General features: G+C 38.5%; 1 protein-coding gene and 1 non-coding gene across 6 annotated transcripts in view; both read left to right on the forward strand.

Annotated features, from left to right (window-relative positions):
- Nucleotides 1-27,070, forward strand: part of EPS8 (EGFR pathway substrate 8, signaling adaptor) — a 209,188-nt gene extending 182,118 nt beyond the window's left edge. For 4 of the 5 annotated variants that reach the window (XM_006167330.2, XM_006167332.3, XM_006167331.2 and 1 more), the window contains 5 exons: nucleotides 1,905-2,048; nucleotides 14,839-15,061; nucleotides 22,387-22,567; nucleotides 23,913-24,042; nucleotides 25,788-25,901. In XM_006167330.2, the coding sequence (XP_006167392.1) occupies nucleotides 1,905-2,048; nucleotides 14,839-15,061; nucleotides 22,387-22,567; nucleotides 23,913-24,042; nucleotides 25,788-25,901 (792 nt within the window). Of the gene's footprint in view, nucleotides 1-1,904; nucleotides 2,049-14,838; nucleotides 15,062-22,386; nucleotides 22,568-23,912; nucleotides 24,043-25,787 lie in introns of all 5 variants that reach the window. The other variant, XM_014583770.2, reaches the window with a different exon arrangement.
- LOC114005877 (U6atac minor spliceosomal RNA) lies at nucleotides 6,403-6,528 on the forward strand. Its single transcript, XR_003547676.1, has one exon. It is a non-coding gene; the product is annotated as a U6atac minor spliceosomal RNA (small nuclear RNA).
- Nucleotides 27,071-27,651: the final 581 nt, after the last annotated feature.

Consider the following 27,651-nt stretch of genomic DNA (forward strand, 5'->3'; position numbering starts at 1 on the left):
TACCCACCCTAAATAAAAAAAAAAAAAAAATACCCCCCAAAAAAAAAAAAAGTAAATAAATAAAAATAAATAAAAATTATAAAGTCCATACATCTGTTCTTACTATTTAGATAAAGCATATAGGAAAATAAATTATCGATTTACTTATTTATTTGTTTATGTTACTGGTCTTGTACTTAATGAATACCTTCTCTTAACAATTTAGATAACTTGACAAAGCCTTCCTAAAAATTGACATGTAGTCAGAATTTTAAAATACGTATATTGGGCAAATGAAACCTTGCTTGAATTAGTGAAGTCAACATGTAACTTAAATTACCACCGCAGAAATTATCCTCAGTCTCCCTTAATACTAACATTTATCTTCACCCTAGTTCTTTCATGATAGAGATGCTAATTAACAAAACAGCATACAGTAAGTGTATTTAAAAGACAACGAATGCGTAGGTTTCGATTCTGGGTTTGACTCAGGACCAACTAGCCTTGTGATTTTTGCATTACTTATTTTTATCCTAACCATTGTTAGTCCCCCCATACACACTTTGTTTTTTGCTATAGTGAGTGTGTGCTTGCCTGAGAGAGACAGACAGAGAGAGGGAAAACAAGAAATCCCCCCACCCCTGGGAGACATTTCCATTCTGCAGTCCCTTCTCCTTCATTCTCCTCCTGGGATTTTGGGCACACATGTCCACTCTCACAGTATGCTTTTCAAGTTCAGGGTCTGGGGCTTGAACCACATAGTTGGCCGTTTAGAATCCAGCTGCCTTAACCTCCATGCCATCTGCTGGCCCAGTTCATTCATTTCAATAGTAAGAACTCCAGAGTTCCTTTTCTTTTTCATCCTCTGTAAAATAGAATAAAACTAAACTGCTATATAAATAATGTGTCAGAAAGTTTTCTGGTAGGATTTGGCTTGCTTTAATATTTTACTTCTGTTTTCAGTCTTTAGGAAGAAGCTAGCAAGATGATAATCTTTTTTTTTTTCCTTCTTTCTTTTTATAGAAATTATGACCCAGTCAAAACACAGTCCAAGAAATATGCCAAATCCAAGTATGACTTTGTGGCAAGGAACAACAGTGAGCTGTCAGTTCTAAAGGATGATATTCTAGAGGTAATAGAATTTTACCTCTTTTATATTCTCAGTAAGATAGATTTAGTGTATTCTTTTGGTATGGATCTAAACCGTCCTCAAAGAAATGCTGAGTTCAATAAATTATTCTTTAGTATATTACAAAAGATACAGTGCATACAAGATACCTTTTTCTATTCAGACCTGCTTTTTTTGTGGATGCTTTATTTTTGGGAGGGGTGGGGGTTCTCACTTAACCCCCTTCCTTCTTTTGGGCTTCATTCATTTTGGAATCAAAAGGGACCTACCCCACAATATTTCAGTAAGAGGAAACATTTTATGTTTTTCTATCCTAGTATCCTTGTGCAAATGTACACAGCAATTGGTGAGCTAATGGTGTTGAAACTAGTCTACCATGACACCCGTAGCACTTCCTTAGTTTATAACTGAAAGTTCATCTTCTTGACTATATAAGGTGCACACTAAATTATATTAAAAAATGATTATTATACTTTTCCTTTCTGTTCTCAACGTGGAGACAGTAAGACTTTCCAAGAGAGTCATCATAGTGCTCTCTACGTATTTCAAATAAAGCAGATACGTTAAAAAGTAATGTGGTGCTTGGGTAGCTTCACCATGGTGATACCCTATCTATGCTAATGTGATCCTTAGTGTAATTCCTGAGAATCATTTAATAAATGATATGTTTATGCTGAGTTGACTTGCCAGAAGTAAAAAAAAAAAAAAATTGGTTGAAATTTAGGAATAAAAAGTGAACTTTTGTTATAAACTGTTTTTTATATGGAAATTATATTTTTATTTTCTTATGTGACAGATACTTGATGATAGGAAGCAATGGTGGAAAGTTCGAAATGCAAGTGGAGACTCTGGATTTGTGCCAAATAATATCCTAGATATTGTGAGACCTCCAGAATCTGGGTTAGGACGTGCTGATCCACCATACACACATACCATACAGGTTAGTAGAATTTCTCAGCAAACTTAGTGTTTATAGACTTTCAAAATTTTGATTCTTAAACAGTATTGAAATGCCTTTTGCATGCTAATCATTTTGACTTTTAATTAGTTGTACATTTTTTTTTTCTGAGAGTAATTAGGGGGGCGATAGTGAGGGATGTTGTAAGATTTACATAAATGTTTTCTGATTTTCTTCCATATGAAATTTTTCAAATATTTAGCAGTACACGATGATTTCTCTGAATGACTTCCCCCCAATCTAATATATTTCTAACATTTGAAGAAATAATAGTTCTGTCTTGTTAGCCATAGTGCTTCAATCCACCAGAAGCATCCATTTGATAGAAGGTAGCAGTTTTCAGAGTCTCTTCAATGCTTTGGCACTGACTACTCTTGAACTTGCACTTTTCTCACTATGAACTAAAAAAACAAGTATGTGTTCACTTGAGTTATGATATAGTTCCTCTCTCAATCTTAAGAGTAAAATATATTTATGCTATCAATTTTGTAGGTCAGAATCTCTCTTCTTGACCATTGACTATTGAGATTCACACTACATTTTCAGGGTTTCAGTGACACCAGTGGTCTCATTCACCCAGACACTTGAATCTGCTTGCTATTAAACTCATAGGGTTTTAGATTCATGACAAACTCTCTATGGTCAGGTTTGTCAACAGAGACAGAGTGGATGGACTTTCCTATCCCATTTCCCTCTGAGTTTGGGTGGCTTCTTTCTCATTCCCCCAGGAAAAATTACTTTCATTTTCAGAGTCTTGAGAAAAAGATCACATCTGACTTCATAGTAATGTCAGGACTTTCAGTAGAAGCTAGAAATAATATGCAGTGAAATGGTTAATTTAAATGCCAGGTCTAGGCACAGATTGCCAGACCTAAAATTGTGAACATATTTCTGCTGTAACAATTCAGTTAAATACTTATAATTTTTTCTGACATTCAAGCCTCGTATAGGTTTTACACTTTTCCAGAAGGACTTGGCCTCACTGGAATCCACAAATCAAGCAAATATTTGCAATAAGAAATTAGTGTATAGTTTCCATATCACCTCAATTTTAAATTGATGGCAAAGAGAATTGTTTGCTGTGTTTATGTTTGGCTGACCTGATGTGTGTGTTTATATATATGTGTGTTTTATATATGCATGTGTGTGTGTGTATGCATATATGTATTATGTACTTATTTTATATTCATCATTTGCCATTAGCTATTGATGCCAAAGAAGGAGTTTGAGTTATTCAAGGTATGGTCTACTCTGTTTCCCATGAATTTTTGAAGTGAATTTTCTAACTCTGTTTTTATACTTTCTTCTTTCCCAAGTTTCCACTTTTCTGAGCTTGAGATATGATTGACATAACGTAAGCTTCTGTGTGTGTTATGAATATCAGTTCATGGTTTTCCTGTAAAAGTTTTGACCTTATCCTTAAACAGTAATAGAGTATGTGTGAAATGTATGGCTTAAACACTGGTAGGGTATGTGCCCTTTGCACTGTATGGACAGTCTAATAACTCATGATATGCTAGCTTTTATTTTTTTAAGTATTTTATTTTATTTACTTATATTTTAGGTTTTTGCCATAGGGCATGTATGTTTGCTGGAAAGAGCCAGAGAAAGATGAGGAGAGGGAGAGGGAAAAATCCTCCCCCAAGGGGGATGGCCACACCACAATCCCTTCTCCATTCTCTCAGAATTTGGGGCATGCATGCACATTGCCAGGTGTGATTTTCAAGCCTGATCCAGGACTCGAACATTGGTTGGCCATTTGGGAGTCTAGCATCCCAACCACCATGCTACCTGTTGACCTCATGATAAACTATCCTAGTCTGTTAATGGATTGACAACAGAAATACCTGAGACTGAGTAAATTTAAGAGAGTCAAGGTTTATTTTGACTCAACAGTTCTGTTGGTTTCAACTCCGAAGACATCACAAAATGGTAGAAGGCAGAATTTTTAGAGGAGCCAAGCATGGTCTGTATCTGTGTGCCTCTGACGCCTCATTTCTTCTCTTTGTATACACACTAGAACTCAGTTGTAGAGGCCCTGCCCTAATGACTCTTTCATACCCACAGGCCCCACCTGGGAACATCATGAAGAGATTATGTGTCACTTACCTCCTTTACTCTACAATCCAGTTCCCAGCACGTGAATTTTGGGGGAATATCTAATCACCACCCACTAAGACCAAATTTTAAAACACAAACCTTTGGGAGACAAACCATAATACAACCATAACATAAGCTATAAGAAGCACTGTTCACAAAGGATATCCCTAATTCCTGTGTGTGAGCAGTGGCCAAGAATGTATAGTGTTAACGTTTTAGAAACAATTATCCAACTCTGTTTTTATTTGTGTGCATGATTGCTAGGAATTGGCAAACCGATAAAATATCTGTACTTAAACTTACAAGTAATATGAATTCTAAGTATTTTCTGCCACTTGAGATTTCCTAAGGAGTTTCACAGTTCTGACTTTTTCTTGTTTTCTGTTCAGTCTTATGTTTTTCTTCAATCCCAATTCCTGGCTTGAGCCATAAGTTGACTTTTCTGCTTAAAGGTTCCTTCTGTTTAAAATTGAACCCAAACTATTAGTACAAATCATAGGTAGCAAGAGTATATTTGGAGGAAAAAAAAAATCTATCCCCCTTTTCACGAACAGAACATCATCTTATAATTTTGTCAGCTTTGGCACAACCAAGAAATGTTTTTAAGTGCTCACAAGCTTGAGGAGTTTGTTTTGCTACTTTGTGTAAATAGAAACTTGTGGTCCTTGTGGGGATTGCCTATTTTGGCTATATCCTTTTAAACTTTTCAACACTAGCCGACTGTCTTTTGAACATTTCTGGATGCAACTGTGAGCGCAGTGACGTATGCAGACATGTGTATGGAAGCCTTCTGTGTGTGCATATGTGGTGTTCACATTGAGGGCCCTCCTTTTAAAAGTGACTAAAAACCATCTGCTTTTTCACACCTCCTGAAAATTTTGGGCTGAGCCCAACAAAACCACCAGAATTTTGTAAAATTTAATAAGCAGGCCCGACAATCTGCTGTCTGGTATCTGGCATAAGTCCTGTGCTAAAAGGATTTTAAATTCTCAAAACATTTATAACATTAAAAAAAGAAAAAGAAGACATCGGAAATTAAAGCACCCTTGGAAATGTACGCCACAGTCCCTACCACGGGATCATCAAATGCCTTTGTCTAAAATAGCTGAGAAAAAATCTATAGTTGCTTCAAGAAATTTTTAGAAGACAATTGGATAGCGTGGAAGAATTTAAAAAGATACAGCCAGAATTTCAGAATGATATAGGACACATTTCAGAATGACAGTAAGGGTGCTTCCATGTCGAGTATCCTTATGTCGAGTCCAATTATCCTAATTCCCTATTTCTGTAAAATTCCCCTGGACTACAGCTCTCTGTCTTTCCTGTCTTTTTGTTACTCATCCCTCGAATACTTGTTGAGTTTTAGCTTCTTGTACTTGACAGAAAGAACAATGGAAAACCTAGCACTGAGCAGATCCCCCACAAAAACCTGTTATACGGCATCCAGTCTTCAGATCATGAGCTGTGGATTGCTCTCCTTTGTGCCTGCTAGTAAGAGTAGTGACTGGCAGGTAGCATGGTGATGAAAGCACTGGACTCCCACATGGCCGACCATGGTTCGCGTCCTGGACCTGACAACTTGCTTCCTCACTTTCCATCTCTCTCTCTCTCTCTTTCTGGTCAAATTAAAAAATAATAAGAATAAATAAAATTAAATAAAATAATTCTTAAAAAAAAAAAAGGAGCGGTGACCGCTTTCCCCTCCCCAGATGTAGCCCATACACTTTTATCCCTTCCATCTGTCTCTTCCATCCAGTGATATCAGAACTTGGAAGAAATGTAAAGAAGCTTTATTTAACAAAAATGTGTTAGATCCTTCTACTGTTTTGCAGAAAGACACCTAATGATTAGCTTAAGCTTGCATCACACATGCAGAGAGCCATGATGTTATACTCAAGGGTAGACAGTATCACACTCGATGCGTATTCTGTGCATAAATCCAGGATGAGGACCAGCATTCTGGATCCAGAGCCCTTGTTCTGATGGATTCTACTGTTCCAGGGAATAGTGCCTGCAAAAGGTTGTCATTTCTTTCTCTAGAGACATATACAAATAGACACCTTTACTCTGAATGCTTAAAGTGACATTTTGTCAGGATGGCTTTACCATGCATTATGCTGTGATAAAAGTGAATTTAATCAGGGCCAGCAGGTGGTGTAGAGGTTAAGGCTCTGGATTCCCACATGGCCAACCATGACTTGAGTCCTGGATCCGGCAGCTCAAAAATCACACTGGGGTGTTGTATGAAAGGAGAGAAGGTTAGCACTCCCCTTGACAAGGATGGAAGAGGCCCTCGGGCCTGACAACACACATACAGTTAAGGCATTGCCAACTACTTTGTGGCATCTAACAATGTTTTTTGGGAACCAGCAGTTAGCATAATGGCTATGTCGCTGGACTCCCATGTAGTTGACTGCGGTTTGCGTCCCGGACCCGGTGGCTTAAAACTCACGCCAGGCGCGTGTGCGTGCATGCCCAAGATCCTGAGAGGAGAATGGAGGAGAAGGGATTGCGGCGTGACCATCCCCCCTGCGGGGTGATTTCTCGCTTTCTGTCTCTCTGTCTCTGTCTGTCTGTCTGGCGAGCGCACGCGCCCTATAGTGAAAATCTCTCCAAAAAAAATCACACTGGGTGTGTAGGCATGCGCGCCCAAAAATCCTAGGAGGGGAATGCAGGTGAAGGGATTGTGGCAAGACCATCGCCTTGGGGGGTGATTTCTCACTTTCTCTCTCTCTCTCTGTCTCTCTCAAATGAGCACACATACCTATGCAAAAACCAAAAGAATGAAAGGAAGGAAGGAAGGAATAAAAAAGTTAGTCTGGTCATTCACAATCCTTGGAGTTGAACTTTTGTCTTAAGTGTCCATTTCTTGGATTTCATCAATTCTTTCATTTTTTTTTTAACATTTAAGAAAATAGTCCAATTACATGATTTACTTAGAGAGTAGGTATTTTGTAAGTGGTGGAAATAAGAGAACTTAATGTAAACTACTTCCATACAGCTTCTCTAAGTCTCCAAATACATTTAAGATGGACACAGTTGTAACTACTCCTCCTGCCCTTACGTTTCCTGCAGAGAACACGTAAGTCACAGCAGCTCCTGTGTGAGGGCCCAGAGCAGCCCTGTCTATTGTTCACACACTTTTTGTCAGGGTGTCTGTTTTGATGGCAGGTGCGCTCAGACCTGGCACCAGGAGTGAGTAGGTGTCAAATTGCCATCTGACATCCCTGAGAGTCAAGCCATTTAATATCCTCACATTTGGAGTGATTTTTAACAGTTTTCTAAAGGCAGCCATTCCCACCTAATGTGTTTCCCTCGTGACTAAAACAAAGCTTTAAAAAGAAAAGAGATCATAAAAATATTATGAGATGAAAATACAGACAAAAGGAAATAAATGCTTATGAGAGATTATGGAGAAATAGCATGTTTTTTCATTGCTAGAGGGTACAAGCACTTGCAGGGGCCCAGGGGAAGCACCCACAATGTGGCATGCAACCACTTCTTCCATTTATCCATCTTATTGAGATTTGGGACATGCATGCACACATTCCCAGCAATGTTTTAAGCCACCAGGCGAGGATTTGAACTGTGGGTACACATGTGGGATCCTTGTTTTTGTATGTGTGTGTTTGAGAGGTTTTCGCTATAGGGCACGTGCACTTGCCAGAAAGATAGAGAGAGACAGAGAGACAGAAAGCGAGAAATCACCCCCCGGGGGGGGGGATGGCCATGCCACAATCTCTTCTCCTCCATTCTCCTCTCGGGATCTTGGGCACGCACGCACATGCACCTGGTGTGAGTTTAAGCCACCGGCTCCAGGACTCGAACTGGGGTCAACTACATGGGAGTCCAGTGACAGAGCCATTATGCTAACTGCTGGTACCTGGGATCCTTGTTTTGAGGAACAGTTCAGCTCCCTTAACTACTAGGGTGCAGGGCCAGCCTGATGTGTTTTGATAGAAATTTTGTTGTAGAACCTTCCAAGGTTTTACAGTATGTTAGCTGGGTAACATTTGGATGTCTGGGATCTTTCATGCCCTCCTTGGAGTCCACTCGCCACTTCAAGTTTCCTGACAGGTCTTTTGACTGGGTTCCCAAACCTCTTACATTGTGACTGTCCATATACTGAACGGCCGTGTTGCTCATATGATGCTCATATTATAGGGAGGGGACTTCAGAAAGTTTGTTGAAAAAAATGGAATTAAAGCGACCAGCAGTTAGTGTAATGGCTATGTCGCTGGACTCCCACGTAGTTGACTGTGGTTCGCGTCCCGGACCTGGTGGCTTAAAACTCAGGCCGGGCGTGTGTGCATGTGTGCCCAAGATCTCAAGAGGAGAATGGAGGAGAAGAGATTGCGGCATGGCCATTCCCCCTGGGAGGTGATTTCTCGCTTTCTGTCTCTCTGTCTCTCTCTGTCTGGTGAGCGCACGTGCCCTATAGCAAAAACCTCTCCAAAAAAAAAAAAAAGGAATTAAAGTATGAATTGACCGTGGTACAAATATTGTTTTGAAATCCATGCACTTTTTTCATAATGTGCATTTTCCATTAACTTTTTGAGGATCCCACATACTCTAAGAGCAGTAACCATGACCTCCTCTGCTTTCATTTTCTAATCTAAGATATGATTAAATATGTGTTTCATTTCTTATTACCAAGTCCATGTGTTTCTTATTACTATAGATACTTTTCCTGTATTAAGATGCAAATGACTGAATGTTCAGACTCCATGACCTTGAGGATGAAATGAGCATTCCTCGTCTTCTCTAGTTCCTAACCCGTGCTGTGGTACTGTGGGGCAAGCCCAGTCTGGAATGGGTAGATGAGGATGTGAGTCCTGTGCTTCCACTGACCAGCTCTGCCATCTCAAAGGGAGCATCTCATGTTTCTGGGCTCCACTTGACTCAGTGTGAAGTAGAAGGACTCAGGTTTCGTGATCTCTGCAAGCCAGCCGACATATAAAATTCTATTTTCCAAATGCATATTTAAGTAGCCCTAAAGTAAAAGTGAAGGTATTTTCTGCAGAGTGACACCTAGACCACTACTAACGATACTCATTTCCACCCGTGTTAGGAACGCGCGCTGTTTTTTTCAGCTCAAATCCAGATGTTCAGATACCTCGGGACAGAGTGAGCAACTAAAGATGCCTTCATATTCCTCCATCTTCACCAATGTCTGCTTATATGCGGTTCTTTAAAAGCTGTGGATTGGGACCAGCAGTTAGCATAATGGCTATGTTGCTGGACTCCCACGCAGTCGACCACTGTTTGAGTCCCGGGCCCGGCAGCTTAAACTCACGCCGGGCACATGTGCATGCGTGCCCAAGATCCTGAGAGGAGAATGGAGGAGAAGGGATTGTAGTGTGGCCATCCCCCCTGGGGGGTGATTTCTCGCTTTCTGTCTCTCTCTTTCTCTCTGTCTTTCTGGCAAACACACGCGCCCTATAGCAAAAACCTCTCCAAAAAAAAGAAAGTTGTGGTTTAAAAAAAAAAAATCAGAAGACACTGCTCATTAGAAGTGATGTTTTGAAACAAGGATTCTATTCTGCCTCATGTATTGATGTTTTCCCACAGATACTTCTTGTGGTAATTTGATTAATACTCACTCTAAGAGGTACTTACATACACACACACACACACACACACAAAGGGACATCCAAAAATTTGTGGAAAATAGAATAGTATCAGTTTGTTTGGGTGTAAAAAATTTTTTAAGTGTTTGCGTGGTTTTTTCATAATAAGTATTTCCCATGAACTCTTTGAGGACCCTTTGGTGGGGGTGTGTGCATATGTGAGCATGTGCGTGCGCATGTGTGTATTATTTCCCAACATGTGTATATAATTATATAAAATGTTAGATTTTTTTATATAGCCTACATATTAAGAAATGAATTTTACTAAGATCACACCATGATATTCTTTTTATAAAATCACCTATTAGATAAAAATTAGTCTTTAATGTGCTCTAATTTTTTTCTTTTTCTTTTTTAGGCTTTTGCCATAGGGCATGTGTGCTTGCCAGAGAGGGAAAGTGAGAAACCACCACCATCACCCCCCCCAACCCCAGTGGGGATAATCATGCACAATCTTTCTCTTTAATTCTCCTCTTAGGATTTTAAGCACGCACACGCATGCATCCAGAGTCATCTTCAAGCCTCTGGGTCTGTCATTCGAACCATAGTCAGCCATGTGGGAGTATAGTGCCTTAACCACCATACCACCTACTGGCCCCTCTAATTGTTTTTTCATAAGCCATAAAAATGAAATGAGCCTATATCGTACTATTATAACATACTTTATTGCAAATAGTTACTACTGAAATATTCTTTTTTTTAATTTTATTCATTTATTTTATTTTACTTAATTTTATTTTGAATTTGACCAGAGAGAGAGAAAGAGAGAGAAGGAAAGTGAGAAAGCAAGCTGCCAGGTTTTATTTATTTATTTATTTATTTATTTATTTATTTATTTATTTTGATTTGACCAGAGAGGGACAGAGTGAGAGTGAGAGAGAGAGAGAGAGAAAAAGAAAGTGAGAAAGCAAGCCACCGGGTCTGGGACTCGAAGCACCATCAGCCATAGCGGAGTCCATTGCCCTGAATCACCATGCCACCTGCCAGCCCCACTACTGAAATATTATATTGTGTTTATACTGTCATCTATCTACATGGTTAGTTTTACATGGCTAGATAAGAGTGATGGAAATTAATTATATATCTATAAGCACCTTCTTTGGTTAATTTGTGAGCAAATAACTTTTCTGTCAAAAACTAATTTGCTTATGTTTTTGGATACTTCATATATGTTATAACTTGTACTCTTTTAATTCCATCTCCCATGTGAATTTCTCATTTGATGTGATTTGCTGTGTTTTCCCAATAGCAGTTACTTGGTGAGCTGTCAGAGGTAACCCACATTTGTTCCCTCATGGCTCTTCTTTTTAATATTATTTTTTGGATTCAATCTGTGGACTTAACACCCTCCAAATGTTCCAGCTGTGCTTAGTTTTCACTGCAGAGTTCCAAAGAGACAACAGTTAGAGGAGAAACTTATAATTCAGAGTAGATTAAGTTTTTTAAAAAACAGCTCAATTTTAATGACTTTGTTGGGTGTACTTGCATAATTTCCCCCCTGAAGCAGTACCTTGTGTGAATCAGGAGCTTATCTCTCAATAACTTTCTTTAATCCTTGAGAAATTCTACTCAGTTTTAGTTGCTAAAGAAAAATGACTCATTTCTATTTCATTGTCAATGAAAAGTAAATTTTTTGTGTGAGGTCTAGGTCTAGTCATTCTGTTTTTTCGTTTGTTTGTTTGTTTGTTTTGAGTAAGACAAATGAGTTTTATGTTACATAACACTTTATATTTATGGGAGTTTAAGGGCGAGAGTGAGGAAATGACAATTAGGGTGCAAAAGTGGATCTCCCTTAGGTAGACCAGCCATCCAAGTTTGCGCTTCCTTGGAGAGGTGTATGGGAATGTGAGATTTTCAATGCTAATTTCCGGGGAAGTGTCAGGCAAACTGAGAGAGCTGGTTAAGGTTTATTTTTGATTTGGAGCTTCAGCATCTTTCATTTAGGAAAAGAAATTTAAATTTGGAGTCTGGTTCTGCTTTTCTAAACTTTCCAAAATTTGGAGGTAAATTGAAGTCACTAATTCTCTTTCTCCAACCAAAAATAGCCAAGAGACAGGAAAACACACACACACACAAACAGCAGTCAAGTAGGAGGTAAAAGGAATGAAGATAGAAGAGTGAAGATAGATAGAGAGGGACACGGCGAGAGACTGCAGGAGTCAACACCAATTCCATTTCTCCTGCACCAAAAATTAGAAACCAGTTTCCACAGAAAAGCTCTCTTAGTTGCCATTTCAGAATGACTTATAGTGATTCAAGGAAGAGGCTTTTTCCTCATTATTATGGCAGAGGTTGGAAGCATGAGGCAAAAGGAGAAGATTAAGAAAAGAGGAAAATATGCAAGTATATAATTTATAGCATAAGTCATTAAAATTTTTCATATTTTTTAAATCAAGTGTACATATGTATACATACATAGTTGTTTTAAACCTATTGTTCTCTTAGGTCATCCTGATAAAGTTGCCTTATGTAGCAAAGACAGAGGAATGAAATGAAGCACAGGACATTTGGTGAGCCTGTCTTCAGGCTTGTGACAATAACACACAGAGTATTCAGTTTTTCACCGTATTATTTGATGGAGAGTAAACACTAGCTGTTCTTGTTTTTATGAAAGCAGAAAATATGAATCATTTCATGGAATGCAGAGCTCCTGGTATTTTGTTGTTAAGCTTTAAAAACAATCATTTAAACTCGGACACATTTGAAACACTAATGTGAGAATTCATTAACCCTTCATGAAATTACATGTGAAGAAGGATGTTCTTGTCAAAGGGACATTGCATATATGTTATTCAGATGACTTTGGTGTGTGCTAAGTATTGCATTTTGGTGATTTTTGCTGTATTTTGACTGTTTGAAAATGGCGTATTGGCCTAAATATAGGAAGATGATTTTTGTGGAGTGTAATAATTATTATTCTAATATATTGGGTTGTCGGGAAAGTCATGACACATTTTTGTCTAGAAAAACTTACAAAAATACATCATGACTTTTCCAATGGCCTAATAGTATTGAATACATTAAAAATATTTCTAGGCTTTGAATGCTAAAGGCATTAGCTGTCTCTGTTTCTGTCTCATTCTAAGTCTGTGGTTTGCCCTGAGAATCAGCCCCATTTCTTCCTTCTCTCCCTCCCTCCTTCCTCTCTGCTCCTTACCCTCCTCCCCCCAGTATCTAGCAGCATTATAAACACCTCTTTCATTTCTGCTCTCACCCTCTCATAACACACTTCCCACCTTTCCCATCCCACTGGTTGGCAAGTGGTAACTTTTAAAGAGATAGCAGAAAAGAATGAGGGCTCCCTCCCACTCAGATTTCCACAGGTGTTAGTCATTTGCTGTGAAGGCAACTATGGTGAAGGTTGCTGTGTTTTTTGTTTTGTTTTGTTTTGTTTTGAGTAATGATTTAATTAAAAAGTGATTATATATATGTGTGTGTATGTGTGTGTGTGTGTGTGCATGTGTGTGTGTGGTGTGTTTTTGAACTCTGTGGAAATTAGGGAGGACTCTCTTACAATCAATAATACCTTATATTTGGGCCAATAAAGACCTTAAAAGTGAATACTGTTTTAATGAGCAGTCCAGATTACCAAAAGGTCTATTTGCATTTCATCAGTTAATCCTAAATTTTAGAATAATTAAAAGTGTGCAGTGCAATATCTAAACTTTCTCTCAATTACAAGTCACTGCAGTGTAATTTTGATTCTATGAAGAAAATGTGCCTTTTGAGAATTTGGAGCCTCTTAGCGTGCAGTTATCAGTTATTTTATATAGCAATCATTATTTTAAAATGATCAAAGCTTCATGTATTTTATCATATCTACCTTTTAAGATACAAATTCCCACATGTCCTTCTGTCTGGTAGGTTTTTGAGTTGTAGTCATAAACATTTAGTTAAAGACCATATCATTATCGTTAAACCATCCATGCCATAGCATTCTTCCAAAATCTTCAGTTTTAAAAAATTAGCTTTAAAGTGATGGCAGAAAGGGTTGTGCCTTGAAAACATTAATGACATTTTAAAAGTTTATTTATTTATTTCTTCCATGAGCAAGAAAGAAAGAGACAGCACCCCAGAGGGCCCTGGCACGTAGGCTACCCTCAATCTTTGTCCAGCCTGGGATCATGGGAATTCATGGGCCTGATGTACTCAGGGAGTCTCTGAACTCCGAGAACCTTCCCATGTGATCTTGCTGTGCAGATCATGGCTTTATACTGCGGCTCTACTATCCGGCCCCCAGCATTTTAAAATTATTGCTCTAGTGCCAGCAGGTGGTGTGGAGGTTGACACTGGATCCCACATGACTGACTGCTGGGTGTAAGGTCTGGACCCAGCTGCTTGGAAATTACACTAGGCGCAGGGGTGTGCATATCCAAAATCCAGAGAGGAGAATGGAGGAGAAGAGATTGTGGTGTGGCTATGCCCCCTCGGAGGGTGATTTCTCACTTTCCTTGCCTCCCTCTGTCTCTCTAGTGAGCACACACACCCTACAGCAAAAAAAAAAAAAAAAAAAAAAAAAAAAAAAAAAAAAAAAAAAAAAAAAAAAAAAATTAAAGTATATGTACTGGAATATTGCCCTTGTCCTTAATAAATTATTTGTGCTTAAAAATCTTTGAGTACAGCATACATTTAAAATAAGGAGAGATACATTATACTGTTGGCATCTAGATTTTCAGTATAGTTAGAAATTATTATTAGTGTGAATTAAAAAATAATCAGAAATCTTTCAGCTTACCCTGGTCTTGTATGATTCCAAATCTAAATTTTGTTCTCTTACCATTCATCACTATAATACTGCTGTTTGCTGTTACGTGTCCTTGTGACTCCTTAACTTACGTTTTAATTGTGAAACGACATGTAGAATCTTTAAAAGATGATTTTTAATGACGTTATACTATAGAGGATTAGCAATTGTGTATGTATACACATACATACACAATTATGGATTTGCAGGTAAGTTTACAAAAAAAATAGCAACAATTGCCTATCCTAGCCTACATTTTTATTTTCTTTTACATTTCAAGTTATTTGTCTTTTTACAGAAACAAAGGATGGAGTATGGGCCAAGACCAGCTGATACTCCCACTGCCCCCTCACCACCTCCAACCCCGGCTCCTGTCCCTGTCCCACTCCCACCTTCTGCTCCGGCACCCGTTCCTGTGTCAAAGGTCCCGGCAAATGTGACCCGTCAGAACAGCAGCTCCAGTGACAGCGGTGGCAGTATTGTGCGAGATAGCCAGAGACACAAGCAACTTCCAGTAGATCGTGAGTTTCCCAGGGAGGCAAAAAGCTTCTTCCATGAATTCAAAGCTCTATTAAGCAAAATATTGCTTATCATGGGCTCTACTGGTATTAAATATTACTAAATATAGACAGTAATCTTTATACGTAATGTGGTATTTCACAGACTAAAACAGTTCACCTGGTTCCTCAACCTTTAAGTAATCCTGAGGGCAGGACGTTTTCTCCATCTCTAATGTGTGTGTTTCTACGCACATTACAATTTCTTGTGCTGGTTGGAACGGACTCTGGAATCAGACATACTGGAGTGTGGGTAGTGACATGACTTACCAGCCGTGTGACCTACAGCCCTTTAATAGTCCTCTCTAACTTCAGGATCTGAAAAGGGGGAGAAATAATGGTATTTGCTTCACAGACTACTTGTGAGGACCAAATGCATTATATATTTTAGTTCATTGTATCCCCAACTAGGGCTGATTTTGTCCTCTTCCTCCTCTACCTGGGGACATGGGCTGTTGTCTGGAGACATTTTTGGAATGTGACACGGGGTGGGGGGTGGAGGGAAGCTATTGGTATCTGATTGGTAGAGGCCTGGAATGTTTTTTATTTATTTATTTTTTGTGGGTGAACCACAGCGTTGGGCCTGGTATTCTTTATTAGAGCCAGAGTGAGTACACATGTCCATTCCAAACATTATCCAATGTCATAAAGCTCTTTATAGGGATGGTGGGAGGCCTGGAATGTTAAGCAGCGCCCTGCCGTGCGCAGAACGGTCCTTACCACAGAGCTGTCTGGCCCAAAGCATCAATGGTGGGAGGCTGAAAAGCCCTGATTTTGACCAGGCATGTTAATAAGTAGTCTGTAAATATTTGCTGATAATCATCCTCATCCTTGTCTTCTGCTTCTTTTCCTTGCATTTGATTCTAACATATATTCAGTCAAAACGTAATCACCTGCTGATGGCAGTCTCAGGTTTTCCCTCCTGATTCACATCTCAAATGATTTAGACTTTAACTTCATAGCTGTATACATTTAAATTTGATTTTTTCATACAAATGGTTTCTATGAAAACCATATTTAAATAAACTAAAAGAAAGACTATGGCTGGGACTAGGAGATGGCATAATGGCTACGTCACTGAACTCCCATATAGTCAACCATGGTTTGAGTCCCAGACCCAGCAGCTTAAATGCATACCAGGCGTGTGTGTGTGTGTGCATACCCAAAATCCCAAGAGGAGAATGGAGGAGAAGGGATTGCAGTGTGGCCATCCGCCCTGGGGAGTCATTTCTTGCTTTCTGTCTCTGTCTCTCTCTGTCTTTCTGGTGAGCGCACACACCCTATAGCAAAAACCTCTTCAAAAACAACAACAACAACAACAAAACTATGGCCTATTTTGGATTACCCTTGTTAGTACTGGAGAATAACATTATAGATATTTTGAATACCAAAGGGAATTCTAGAATAATTTTTATTTTGTTTTACCTTGTAGTATATGGCATGTCTATTTTACATAATACTCAATGTTTTTTAAAAGTATTTTAAAATTCCCTTACCAATACTTGATATATGAACAGTCTTGGGAAAATAAGATATTTTATATTTCCTAATATGATAGAAGTATACAAAAATGTGTAAGTGTGTGTGTGTGCGTTACACAGATATTTGTCATTTTCTCAATATGGGTCTCTTAGAGTTCTGAATTATTTTTTCCATATAAACACACTTTACTGTAGATAATCATTCTGAAGTCATGTGTTCTTCATGACAGGAATGCATTCTAAGGAATGTGCTAGGTGATTTTGTCCTTGTGTGGACATCATAGACTGTACCTACACAAGCCGAGAGATGGTACAGCCTGCTGTGCACTACGTGATGGGGCCCGGTACATACTCTTACAGAACCACCATTGTATATTGAGTTCATCTTTGACTAACATCATTACGTGGTGCTTGGCTGTGTCACCATTTGCCTTGATAATATCTATATTGTTAGAAAAGGAGTAACAAATTATTATTCATACCAAATTTCATCTTTGACATTTAGATACATGTATTGAATTATTAACTTTATATCTGAGATTAGAAGCTTAAGACTTATATTTGAAGCTCAATTATTGAATCTTTCACTTTCATGTTTACCCTACTTTGATTCTCATATTAGTAAGTCATAGCCCCATTGATTCAGTCATAGTGATTCTTTTTTTTTTTTGAAGAGGTTTTCACTACAGGGCGTGTGCGCTCACCAGACAGACAGAGACAGAGAGACAGAAAGCGAGAAATCACCCCCCAGCGGGGATGGCCACACTGCAATCCCTTCTCCTCCATTCTCCTCTCGGGATCTTGGCCATGCACGCACACGCGCCCGGCGTGAGTTTTAAGCCACCGGGTCCGGGACACGAACTGCGGTCGATTACGTGGGAGTCCAGTGACATTGCCATTATACTAACTGCTGGTTTCCCGTCATGGTGATTCTTGATAAATTTTTAAAAAAGACACAAACTAAACTGCTGTAGAAATTCTGGCTAAATGCAGTAAACACAGTCGACACAGACATATTTTCTTTCTGTACCTGATTAAAATAAATGTTATATCCATATCGTGACCTTAATAGAAAACTAAAGGAAAACTGAAGTTTCAGAACAGCTACAAACTTTTTCTGTGTAGCAAAAACGACTCTATGAGTGTATGTATATAAGTGATAAAATTGTATTGTATGATAGAATACAATACTAAAAATTTTAAATACATGTGGCTTTCTTAAAGGATGCTTTTATTCTTATTTTCAAAGACACAAAAGACATGGTTTAAAGATGAGAAAGTTCTATAAATATTTTTGTTGATTTCCCTAAGGAGAATTTTCCTCTTAGCAATGACTGCTTCTTCCTCTATTCTCTCCTCAAGTTCATAACATCTCCTCCTGTGACTCGTCAGCCAAGTAATCTTTGCCATTGGGACACTCTTAATCTTTGACATTGGGACCCTCTTTCTCCAGGGCTAGGATCAGAGTTCCAGGCACTCAGTCCCCATTTGGAACATTACTGTGGGCTGGGACAGTTTGTACTTATCCCACTCTAAGAAACCCAGAATAACCTACTGGGAAAGAGACATAGTTTGAATACTTTTAAAGATAGAGAATTCTCCCAATAATTGTGACTCATCATTTTCAAGGCTGTTTTTCGTAAGTCAGAGGTGCTGCTGATATATAAAACAGAAACATCTCTCCAATTAATGCATGTACTTGTTGCCTTAAAGTAACAAAACCTTGCAATTACATTTGTAAAGTTCCTTTTTAAGATGTCTCATAAGTATAGCTTGACATTAAATAGATATTCCTTTTTACAAAATAAATATTTCTTGGTAGAACTTTTAGAGAACTTTTTTTTTAATGTATGAATGTTAGGGCTTCTTCATAGTCTTAAAGAACAAGATCAGTATGTCTAAGTGTGTGTTGATTAGTAGCTAGATTGCTCTCAAAATATTTCTGTGTAAGTTACCTACATTCTCTGTTTACTGCCTAAATTTCTGATAAAAATCTGTATAAAAAAAAAAGATGTCATAGCAGTTACATCATTGGACTCCCACATGGCCCATCATGATTTGAATCCTGGACCTTGTAGCTTCAAACTCATGCTGGGAGCATGTGCATGCGTGCCCAAGATCCCAGGAGAATGGAGGAGAAGGGATTGCAGCATGGTCATCCTCCCAGGGGGTGATTTCTCGCTTTCTGTCTCTCTCTCTCTGTCTCTGGCAAGTGCACGCACCCTATAGCAAAAATCTCTCAAATATAAATAAATATAGACACTACTAGAAAGTGAATGCTCATAAAGATGTTAGTAAAGAGCCAGGAATAAGGGGAGAAAAGCCAATATGCCTGTTTTAAAATGTACCAAGTGGCAAAAAATGAGACCCTTTTGCTGGACTGTCACTGTGTGCTGCTATGCAAACAGCTTCTTGGGGCCATGTGTTACATGAGCTGAGATTGCTTTATCACAGGATCCAGAAACCTTCTGTCTTACCACTTTTGAAGATACCAATGCTTTAGCTGCTTTGCATTTCTTTCATTTCCTTTGAAATACTAGCCCTTTTATTTGAGTTTAATCTGTTTTAATCAGTAGTGTTAGTTTAGAAAGAAGTATAAAGTTAGTTTGTTCGTTGTGTGCGGAACGATGAAAATGGAAACCCAAAGTCAGGAGCTCATGGAAAAGAGGTTTTATGTATTCCTTGTAAAGAATATTATGCTATAATGATGATGATCCATGGCTAAGGTAGTGGATAAGAAAATAAATCTTCTAGTATGGTGATACTTGGTCCTTTCAGATGCACTTACATGCTGACGGCACTGTGATGTGGTGACTTAAGAGTTAAGTAGTGAAATGCATATAAGATATCACTTAAATACAACAATCAGTACTGTTCCCTCACCCTCTGGCTCTGTCCTCCCTCCTTTTCTCCCCTTTGACATTTAAAAATGAGTATGTATTGAATCAACACTTTGTTTTAGGTGCCAGGATATGGAAGCAAATAAATGAAGGACAGGTCCTCTTTCTCTTCAGGCTTGTACTTTAATGAAAAAATGAAGTAGATAATAAACACTTAAGTTGTTAAAGAATATTAGAAGGTGGAAAGTGCTTTGCAGAATAGCATGGTTATATGGATAGAGAGTCCCATTGGGAAGGGGGTTGCAATGTTGAATAACTCAGGGGAAACCTAATGGAGGTAGAGAGTGAGCTATGAGTTTATAGCAGGTGGAAGGGTACATTTCAGGCAGCAGGAACTGATAGCGCCAAGGAAGCCATTGTGAGCTACAGTAGAGAGCTCGGGGGAGAGTCATAGTTGCCTTGGGGAGGTAGAGGTCATATAGGACCTTTTACTAGGGGTCATTTGGATAATGAGAGAATACATGGAGCAGAAGAGCTACAGGATCTGACTTATATTTTAAAAGGATAATTCTAGCTGTTGTATTAAGAAGGGAAAGAAAAATAAGTGATGCTGAGGAGGAGAGAAGAGAGACCTGTCAAAAGGCTGATAGCTCAAACCAAGCTGGCAACAGAAAAAAAAAATGGAGTAAAGTAGTTGGATTTTGGATAGAGTTTGATGGCAGGACTAATAGGATTTGCTGTTGGATTCGATCTAGTATAGGTCAAAGGGAATCAAGTGTAGCTCCTTGGTATTTGCAAAGGAACTAGACAGAATAGAATCACCATTAGCTGAGTTGGAAAGTCTAGAAACAAGTTAGAAGAAGACCAAGAATTGTGTTTGGACATGTTATATTTGAAATATATTTAAGATGTCTAATAGACTTCCAAATAAATATGTATAGTAGACAGCACATATGGATCGAGAATTCTGAATAAAAAGCCAGGACTGGAGAAGTGATTTAGCAGTCAGCAGCTTTTAATTGGAGTTTTTAGCCATTAGACCCAGCATATGATCATCAATGGAGCAAGTACAAGCAGAGAAGAGGCCCAAGGATCGTAACCTGGAACACTTCAGCATTACTTCATTGGAAAGATGAGATGATTCTGGAAAGGAGACTGTGGAGTAGCCAGTGAAATGCAAGGAAAATCAGCAGTAGAGTGGTGTCCTGGAAGCCCCAAAAGAACATGTTTCAGGGAGGAATTATTATAGTTTAATCAGCAAATAATAAGAGGACATCTAGACACAGCCAAATGTATTAGAGTTGTATCGATTAAGCCGGCAGCATATGGGGCGACTCATGTCTCTCAAAACCCCACAGCCCCAAGTGCAAGGTGAGGGGTGCCTATAAAGGCAAAAAATCACACTCTTTTCTGGATTGATTTAGCAATCACAAGAACAAAGAATGGTTGGCTTGAAAGGGTAGAGGGTAAGGTTTTACATTGTAAAAGCAAATGCAAATTACAGACTCAAAACAAGCAGGTTAATCATTCTAAGGGTATGTTCCATCTCTACCTAAACACAATGGAATCTTAATGGTCTTCATGGCTCAGGGCAAGGGGTCTGGTGACTGATGATTATTACATCATTATGGAACATCTTAGGGTAGGGAGGTTTGGGTTATTTAGCAAAGACAGTAGGAGTGTTAGTCAATCTTTTTGCTCTAGGCAAAAGGAGAAAGCAGGTTTCCAATATAGAGAGGAATTCAAAAGGGAGGTCTACCTCAGAATCAATCACCTACTTCAAAATGTTGCTGATAAGTTAAATGAGATAATGGTTGGGAAGTAATTGTAGTTTTAACAGTACATGGAGAGATGGGGCAAAAGCAATGAATTGAATTGCAACAAATTTAAGAGACAATAGGGGAGCAAGATTAGAGTCAGCTAGTATAGGCAACTTCTAATGGAGTTTTTGCTAAAACAAACATCAATGAGCAATAGTTGTGAAAGGGACATGGTAAAAACAGGCTTATTTAAAGGTGAGAAACATAATAGCATGCTTTTATGTTGGTGAAATGATTCAGTGAAGGAGGAAGATTGGTGACACAGGGGAAATAGGGGAGAAGTCACTGTCAAAGTATTTGAATAGATAGAGCACTTGGGGTCTCGAACACCAGAGGGGTTGACCTTAGAAATGTGGAAACAGTTGATATATAATGTAATAGAAAGGAAGGCAGAATAGAAGGAGGAAGTTCTTTAGGAAAGAGAACCATTAGGCAATTCATAGAGGTCCTCCTCTAATTCTAATTTAGAAATTAGGAAGTCGGACCTTCAGTTCAGGATGAGGTTTGGAAAATGGGTTGGAGCTTTGCAGAGAAAGTAGAAGATATGCGATACCTGTCCAAAACATCAAGGGTGGAGTTCCTCAACCTCGACCTTGACATTTGAGACTGGTCTATTGTCTGCTACAGGAGGTAGAATATTCTGTGCCTCCGCAGCCTCTACTCACTGCATGACAGTGGCAACCTTCCCCCTTTTTCTTCAACAACCTAAAGTGTCTCCAGACATTGGCAAATGTCCCCTGGGGTCAAAATTGTTCCCAGTCAAAAACCACTAGTCTCAAGAAAAGTAGTATGATTGTCAGGGGGCATTAATAGCTCACTGAGGTTCATAATCATGAATTTAATATGAGATCATTCAGTACTGTTGTGTTATATTCAGCTGTGCAGGTGCAGGCACAGAATAGGCAGAAAGTTCCATTTAACCAGGGTTGGAGTTTCGCCAAATGAGTACAATGGAGAAAGGAAGAGCTGGGAGGCTATTTTTATAATTGGCCATGGAATTTATACTGGGTGGTGATAAAAGTAAGGAAAGATGACAACAACACTAGATTGTAAGTCCTATTGGGGTCAAAGTTTTATTTGGGTTGGGGTTCTAGAGAATGGGTAAGGTTACGGAATTTTGAAAATAACTTACTCCCTGCTGTATCTAGGAAGGAAATCTCAGATGGAGGAAGTGCAGGATGAGCTCATCCACAGGCTGACCATTGGCCGGAGTGCCGCTCAGAAGAAGTTCCACGTGCCACGGCAGAACGTGCCAGTTGTCAATATCACGTATGACTCCACACCAGAGGACGTGAAGGCGTGGTTACAGTCAAAGGGATTCAACCCTGTGTAAGTCTGTCTGTGAATACTTTGAAAATCCATGTAGATCATGCATCATTTTCAATTTGGTTACTAAAGTGTCACAAATGACACTGTATACTTTGTTCTACACTCAGGAAGTGACTATAGTTATTCATAGATAAAAAAGAATTGAAAGATGTAACCATTTCTTGATGACACTCCATTTTCTAGTTAGTAGTATCTATTCATCATTGATTTTTTTTTTTCTTAATGTGTAAGTTGCATTTTATTTTTTCCCGGATGACAGTTCTTCAATCCTTAAAGACTCAGCCCATGGGCTTTGGTGGAAGGTGAGGGGCAGCACCCACAGGTGTAAATTGGGGTGGGAGCATTTGATCCTTTGGAGCTCCTGACTGACTACCTTGCTATGAATGGTACAACTCACACAGTAATGTAGGTTCCCATACAACTTGGAGAGCACATAGGTGCTGAAGACACTTCATAGATACCATTTGGCTACGGCCTCTACTGTGTTTCAGACGACGAACTTCTTTTTTTGTTTTTTGATGAGAGATTTTTGCTATAGGGTGTGCAATTGCTGGAGAGTGAGACAGAGAGAAAGTTAGAAATCATGCCCCAGGGGAGATGGCCAAGCCACAATCCATTCTTCTCCATTCTCCTCTTGGGACTTTGGTTTTTGGTTTCTTTATTTTTTTAAGATTTTTTCCTATAGGGCGCATGCATGCGCTCACCAGAAAGACAGAGACAGAGAGACAGAAAGCAAAAAATCACTCCCCAGGGGTACGGCCATGCTGCAGTCTCTTCTCCTCCATTCTCCTCTTGGGATCTTGGGCACATATGCATATGCGCCTGGTGTGAGTTTAAGCCACCGGGCCCAGGACTTGAACATGGTTGACTATATAAGAGTCCAGGGACATAGCCATTATGCTAACTGCTAGTCCCATCCTTCTGGGACTTTGGGCACACACGCATACATGTGCGTGCATTCATGTGAGTCCCAAGCTGCTGGATCTGGGACTTGAACTGTGGTCAGTTATGTGGGAGTCCAGCATCTTAACCACCATGCTACCTGCTGCCCAAGGAACTGATATTAAGCAGTAGTGATACTAAACCAAATTGACTCCTTTTTCATACTTAGTAAGTAATCAGTTGTCTTAGATAACCTCAAGGCTATCATCAATAAAGTCCCTGTCAGTGCCCCGACTAAGCACTGTAGGCCATTTAAGGAGTTTCAGTGTAGGAAAAAATCAGTGTAGGGAACACTTGGAAAAGGGAGGTTACTAGCTGGAACTAAAAATTGTCTTTTGTTTTTTTATTTTCTAGGCAATACTTTTACTGCTCTGTTTCTTATATCTTTTTTTTTTTTTTTCAGGACTGTCAACAGTCTTGGAGTATTAAATGGTGCACAACTTTTCTCTCTCAATAAAGATGAACTGAGGACAGTCTGCCCTGAAGGGGCCAGAGTCTTTAGCCAAATCACTGTACAAAAAGCTGCACTAGAGGTACGACTTGTCAAACTAAACTTGTCAATACTGATGGCATTTTTCTCCATTAGTCAAAAGTATGGACTGAGAATTGACAACTCCGGAAACAACTGTTTCTGTTTGTATTGGCCAATTTCCCTTTCTTATGGAGCTGAATTAAATGTTACTCAGCTTTTATAAAATCATCAGTGGAGGCCATCAGACCATTTGCAGGGAGAGTAATATATTATAAATGCTTTTCTAACATGATGCTTGAGCATATACTTTTGGACATTTACCAGAACACATAGTGATCTCATTTTGTATGCATTAACTATTTCTATAGGAATTTCAATTTTGATACAATAATAGAAATTCAATTCTGAGTGAACAAATGCCTTAGGAGGCCAGAACTCTTACCTGTTTTTAATATTTATACTGGAGATTCTAATAGGTTGTGGGTTATAAGGTTTTAAAACCCCAGTCTTATATCTTCAGCCTTAAATAATCAGAGAGTTATTGAAAATAGAGAGCCCTGGAGAGTATTTAGTCACAGTTGTCTTTCTGAAAGCAGAAGAGTAAATGTTTTCTAGGTTGGATATATTTAAGCTTCCAGTAGCCTACTCTACATAAAATGGACTAGGGGCGAGTAGTAGTTTCCAACTGTTGTATCTCATTTCTCTTAATAGTTTCATGAAAATTATACTTGAACTCAAAGTAAAGGAAATAGGCGTTGGTATGAAATTGACATGTAATTATCAAAACTAGGTATGTTAAGAAAGTCAACAGTTAACTCACTCAAGATAAACTAGTTTCCTATAACCTTTGTAACCATTCTCAATGAAGAGAAATTATATTTACCTTGGAAGTTTTCCTATAACATTGATCTTGGGGATTCTGTGTTAGGGTTTGATACGATTGTGTTCTACATGAGTAGAAGTGTAGGTAAGGCTTATGTCTTTTCTCTTACGTCTTTTGTTATTATACATTCTGATTTTGTTGAGAGTGTATAAATTGGTTCTTAAAGGTGTGTTAAAAATTCCATATTCCTAAAATTTCTGAATACCTTCTGTCCATAACTCCCTACCATTGTCCTTTGCCCTCACCCGCTTCATCATGGTCTCTTGCTGCCTCTTTGTCTGGACATGAATTGAGGCAGTGGACGACCACCTAAGGTTCTCCTTGTTCCTCAGCCACCATCCCACCACACCTTGCCTTTAGATATAGTTGATCTTTTAGATTACTCACCTGTGTTGCCAGAGACTTCTGTTGAGGGAAGTAGAGAAAGAGGCACAGAGATTGTAGTTAGGGCTGAGGAGAGAGAAAAGCCACCATGATCAAAGGGCCAAAACTATATGGAGGGAAACTTGGTATTTTCTGAACCCACTCTTTGGCCTGATTTAAATTTCCTAAGAAAAAGCATTATCTTATTTTGACCTAAAAAAGTTTTTTGTTTGTTTTTTTGATAATACACCAGATGATTGTGCTTATTTTATACATACTTTCTTTCTCCCCCAGAATCTAGAGTATTCCACATGCATTATTGATTTATATTGATAAAAATCATGTCCATATAAAAGGTATGGTGAATAAATTGCCTTAAGACACTTTATAAAATCAGATGTGATGTTAGCAAGCATAGAAGCTTTGCTTGTATGAAGGGTAGCTTTTTGTTTTCCTGAAGAGGTACTGGAAGAAAACCGCCGTGGATTGAGCCTTTATTACATGACCTGCAGCCTACACAAACCAGTAACCATCTTGTCTGAACCATGTTTATTTTTCAGGATAACAATGGCAGCTCCGAGTTGCAAGAAATTATGCGAAGACGACAGGAAAAAATCAGTGCTGCTGCCAGTGATTCAGGAGTGGAATCTTTTGATGAGGGGAGCAGTCACTAATTTGTTTGTTTGTTTGTGTTAAACTCCATTATTCTTGGCATTATTCCAACATGCTTTGTTTTAAGAAGCCTTGAAGGGAATGTCAGATTTATCTTTCCGGTGTACTTAATTTATCACCATTAAAAAAACAAAAATGCAAACCTGAGTAAGCAGAGGATTTGCTTCTAGGCCTATTATTTTTATTAAAACTTAAAAGTTTTAAATGGAAATTTATGACCTTGGAAATTTTTTTTTTCTACTTTACCCAAGGTAATGTTTTCTTTACTAGATTAATTATTTCATCCTTATTTCAGTATGTAAGCAGGAATTTTCTGACAGTGGTGAATTTATTCACTGCAGCAAAGCAAAAATATTGTTCATGACTCAAAATCTAAACAATTTCAGTTTTACCTGTGAATATGATGTCTGTCCTTCAGGGTAGAGCTCGCTTTAGGCTAGCCTCTGTGAACTTAGGTCTCTTCTCTGACATACTCAATGATAATGATATTTAGATTTATTTAAAGTGCTTAATGCCAACAGTTTAAAAACATTAAAACATTTGAATGAACTGTAAAGTCCAGCCAGGCTTTGGTCATGCAAATATAAACCGATAGCACATTCCCAGCACATTTTATTTGTCATGGCTCGATTAATCACAATTCCTTGTATAGCTTGTATTTTGATTTTGTTTCTATTCTACTTATTACTGATTCTGTGTTCTTAAATATGAAAAAGCACAAGTGGGAAAGAGGTCATTAAACATTCCAACTCCATCACAGGCAGTAGCGTGCATTGGTGTGCATTCCAGTATTTTGCTTAAAGAAGGCCTCAGTTCTGAATATTGATATAAGTAGTTAAAAGGAAATTGGGGCCATTTTATGTGTTTATCTGTGTCAAGTCTTTCTGATAATAAGAAGCACTTAATTTCCACATATTTTAATCTCGTGAAAGATTCTAGATAGAGAAAAGAAAGATACCTAACCTTCAACAAATGTTATTTTTGGAAACACGATTTTTGTCATTAAATGTTATATTATTTCACATATATAAAACAGATGTTATGTAAGAATGTTGTATATTTTAACATAAATCCATTTAGAGAGATTATCTAGATTCATTAATTTTCATAGTGCCTTTTTCACATGAGTCAGCTGGAAAGTCTGCAATAAACAGTATTTGCTGTATGTTAATAAATGTCTTCTGTCTCATTGGCAAAATGGGTCTCTGCTGTGTAGACTGGATATTAGGGCTGAATAGAATGGGAACAAAATAAAAGTCCACTTTTAAAAAAAATTAGTTTTCTGGGGGCCAACAGATGGTGTAGCGGTTACATCACTCGACTCCCACATAGTCAACCATGGTTCGAGTCTCAGATCTGGTGGCTTGAAAATCACACCAGGGGTGTGAGGCTGTGTGTGTGTGGGTGTTTGTGTGCGTGCCAAAGATCCCAGGAGGAGAATGGAGAAGAAGGGATTATGGCATGGCCATCCCCCTAGGTGGGTGATTTCTCACTTTCCCTCTCACTGTCTCTGTCTCTAGTGAGCACACATGCCCTAAGGCAAAAAATTCTTAAAAAAATTAGTTTTCTGTCTGTTTCTGAGCTATTTCCATCACTCTAATTTTAATCATCTTTTTCTTCTACCTTCTATCAATATTTATAGTTGATAATATCAGTAAAACTTACTTTGGACTCAGAATTGCTGAATGCTTCCACATAAATACTTGACTAAATATCTACAATAACTCTGTCAGTCACGTTTTTATTGATGAG

This window comes from Tupaia chinensis, unplaced genomic scaffold (genome assembly GCF_000334495.1).
Source record: "Tupaia chinensis unplaced genomic scaffold, TupChi_1.0 Scaffold144702_1, whole genome shotgun sequence".
In the NCBI taxonomy this organism is placed as follows: Eukaryota; Metazoa; Chordata; class Mammalia; order Scandentia; family Tupaiidae; genus Tupaia; species Tupaia belangeri.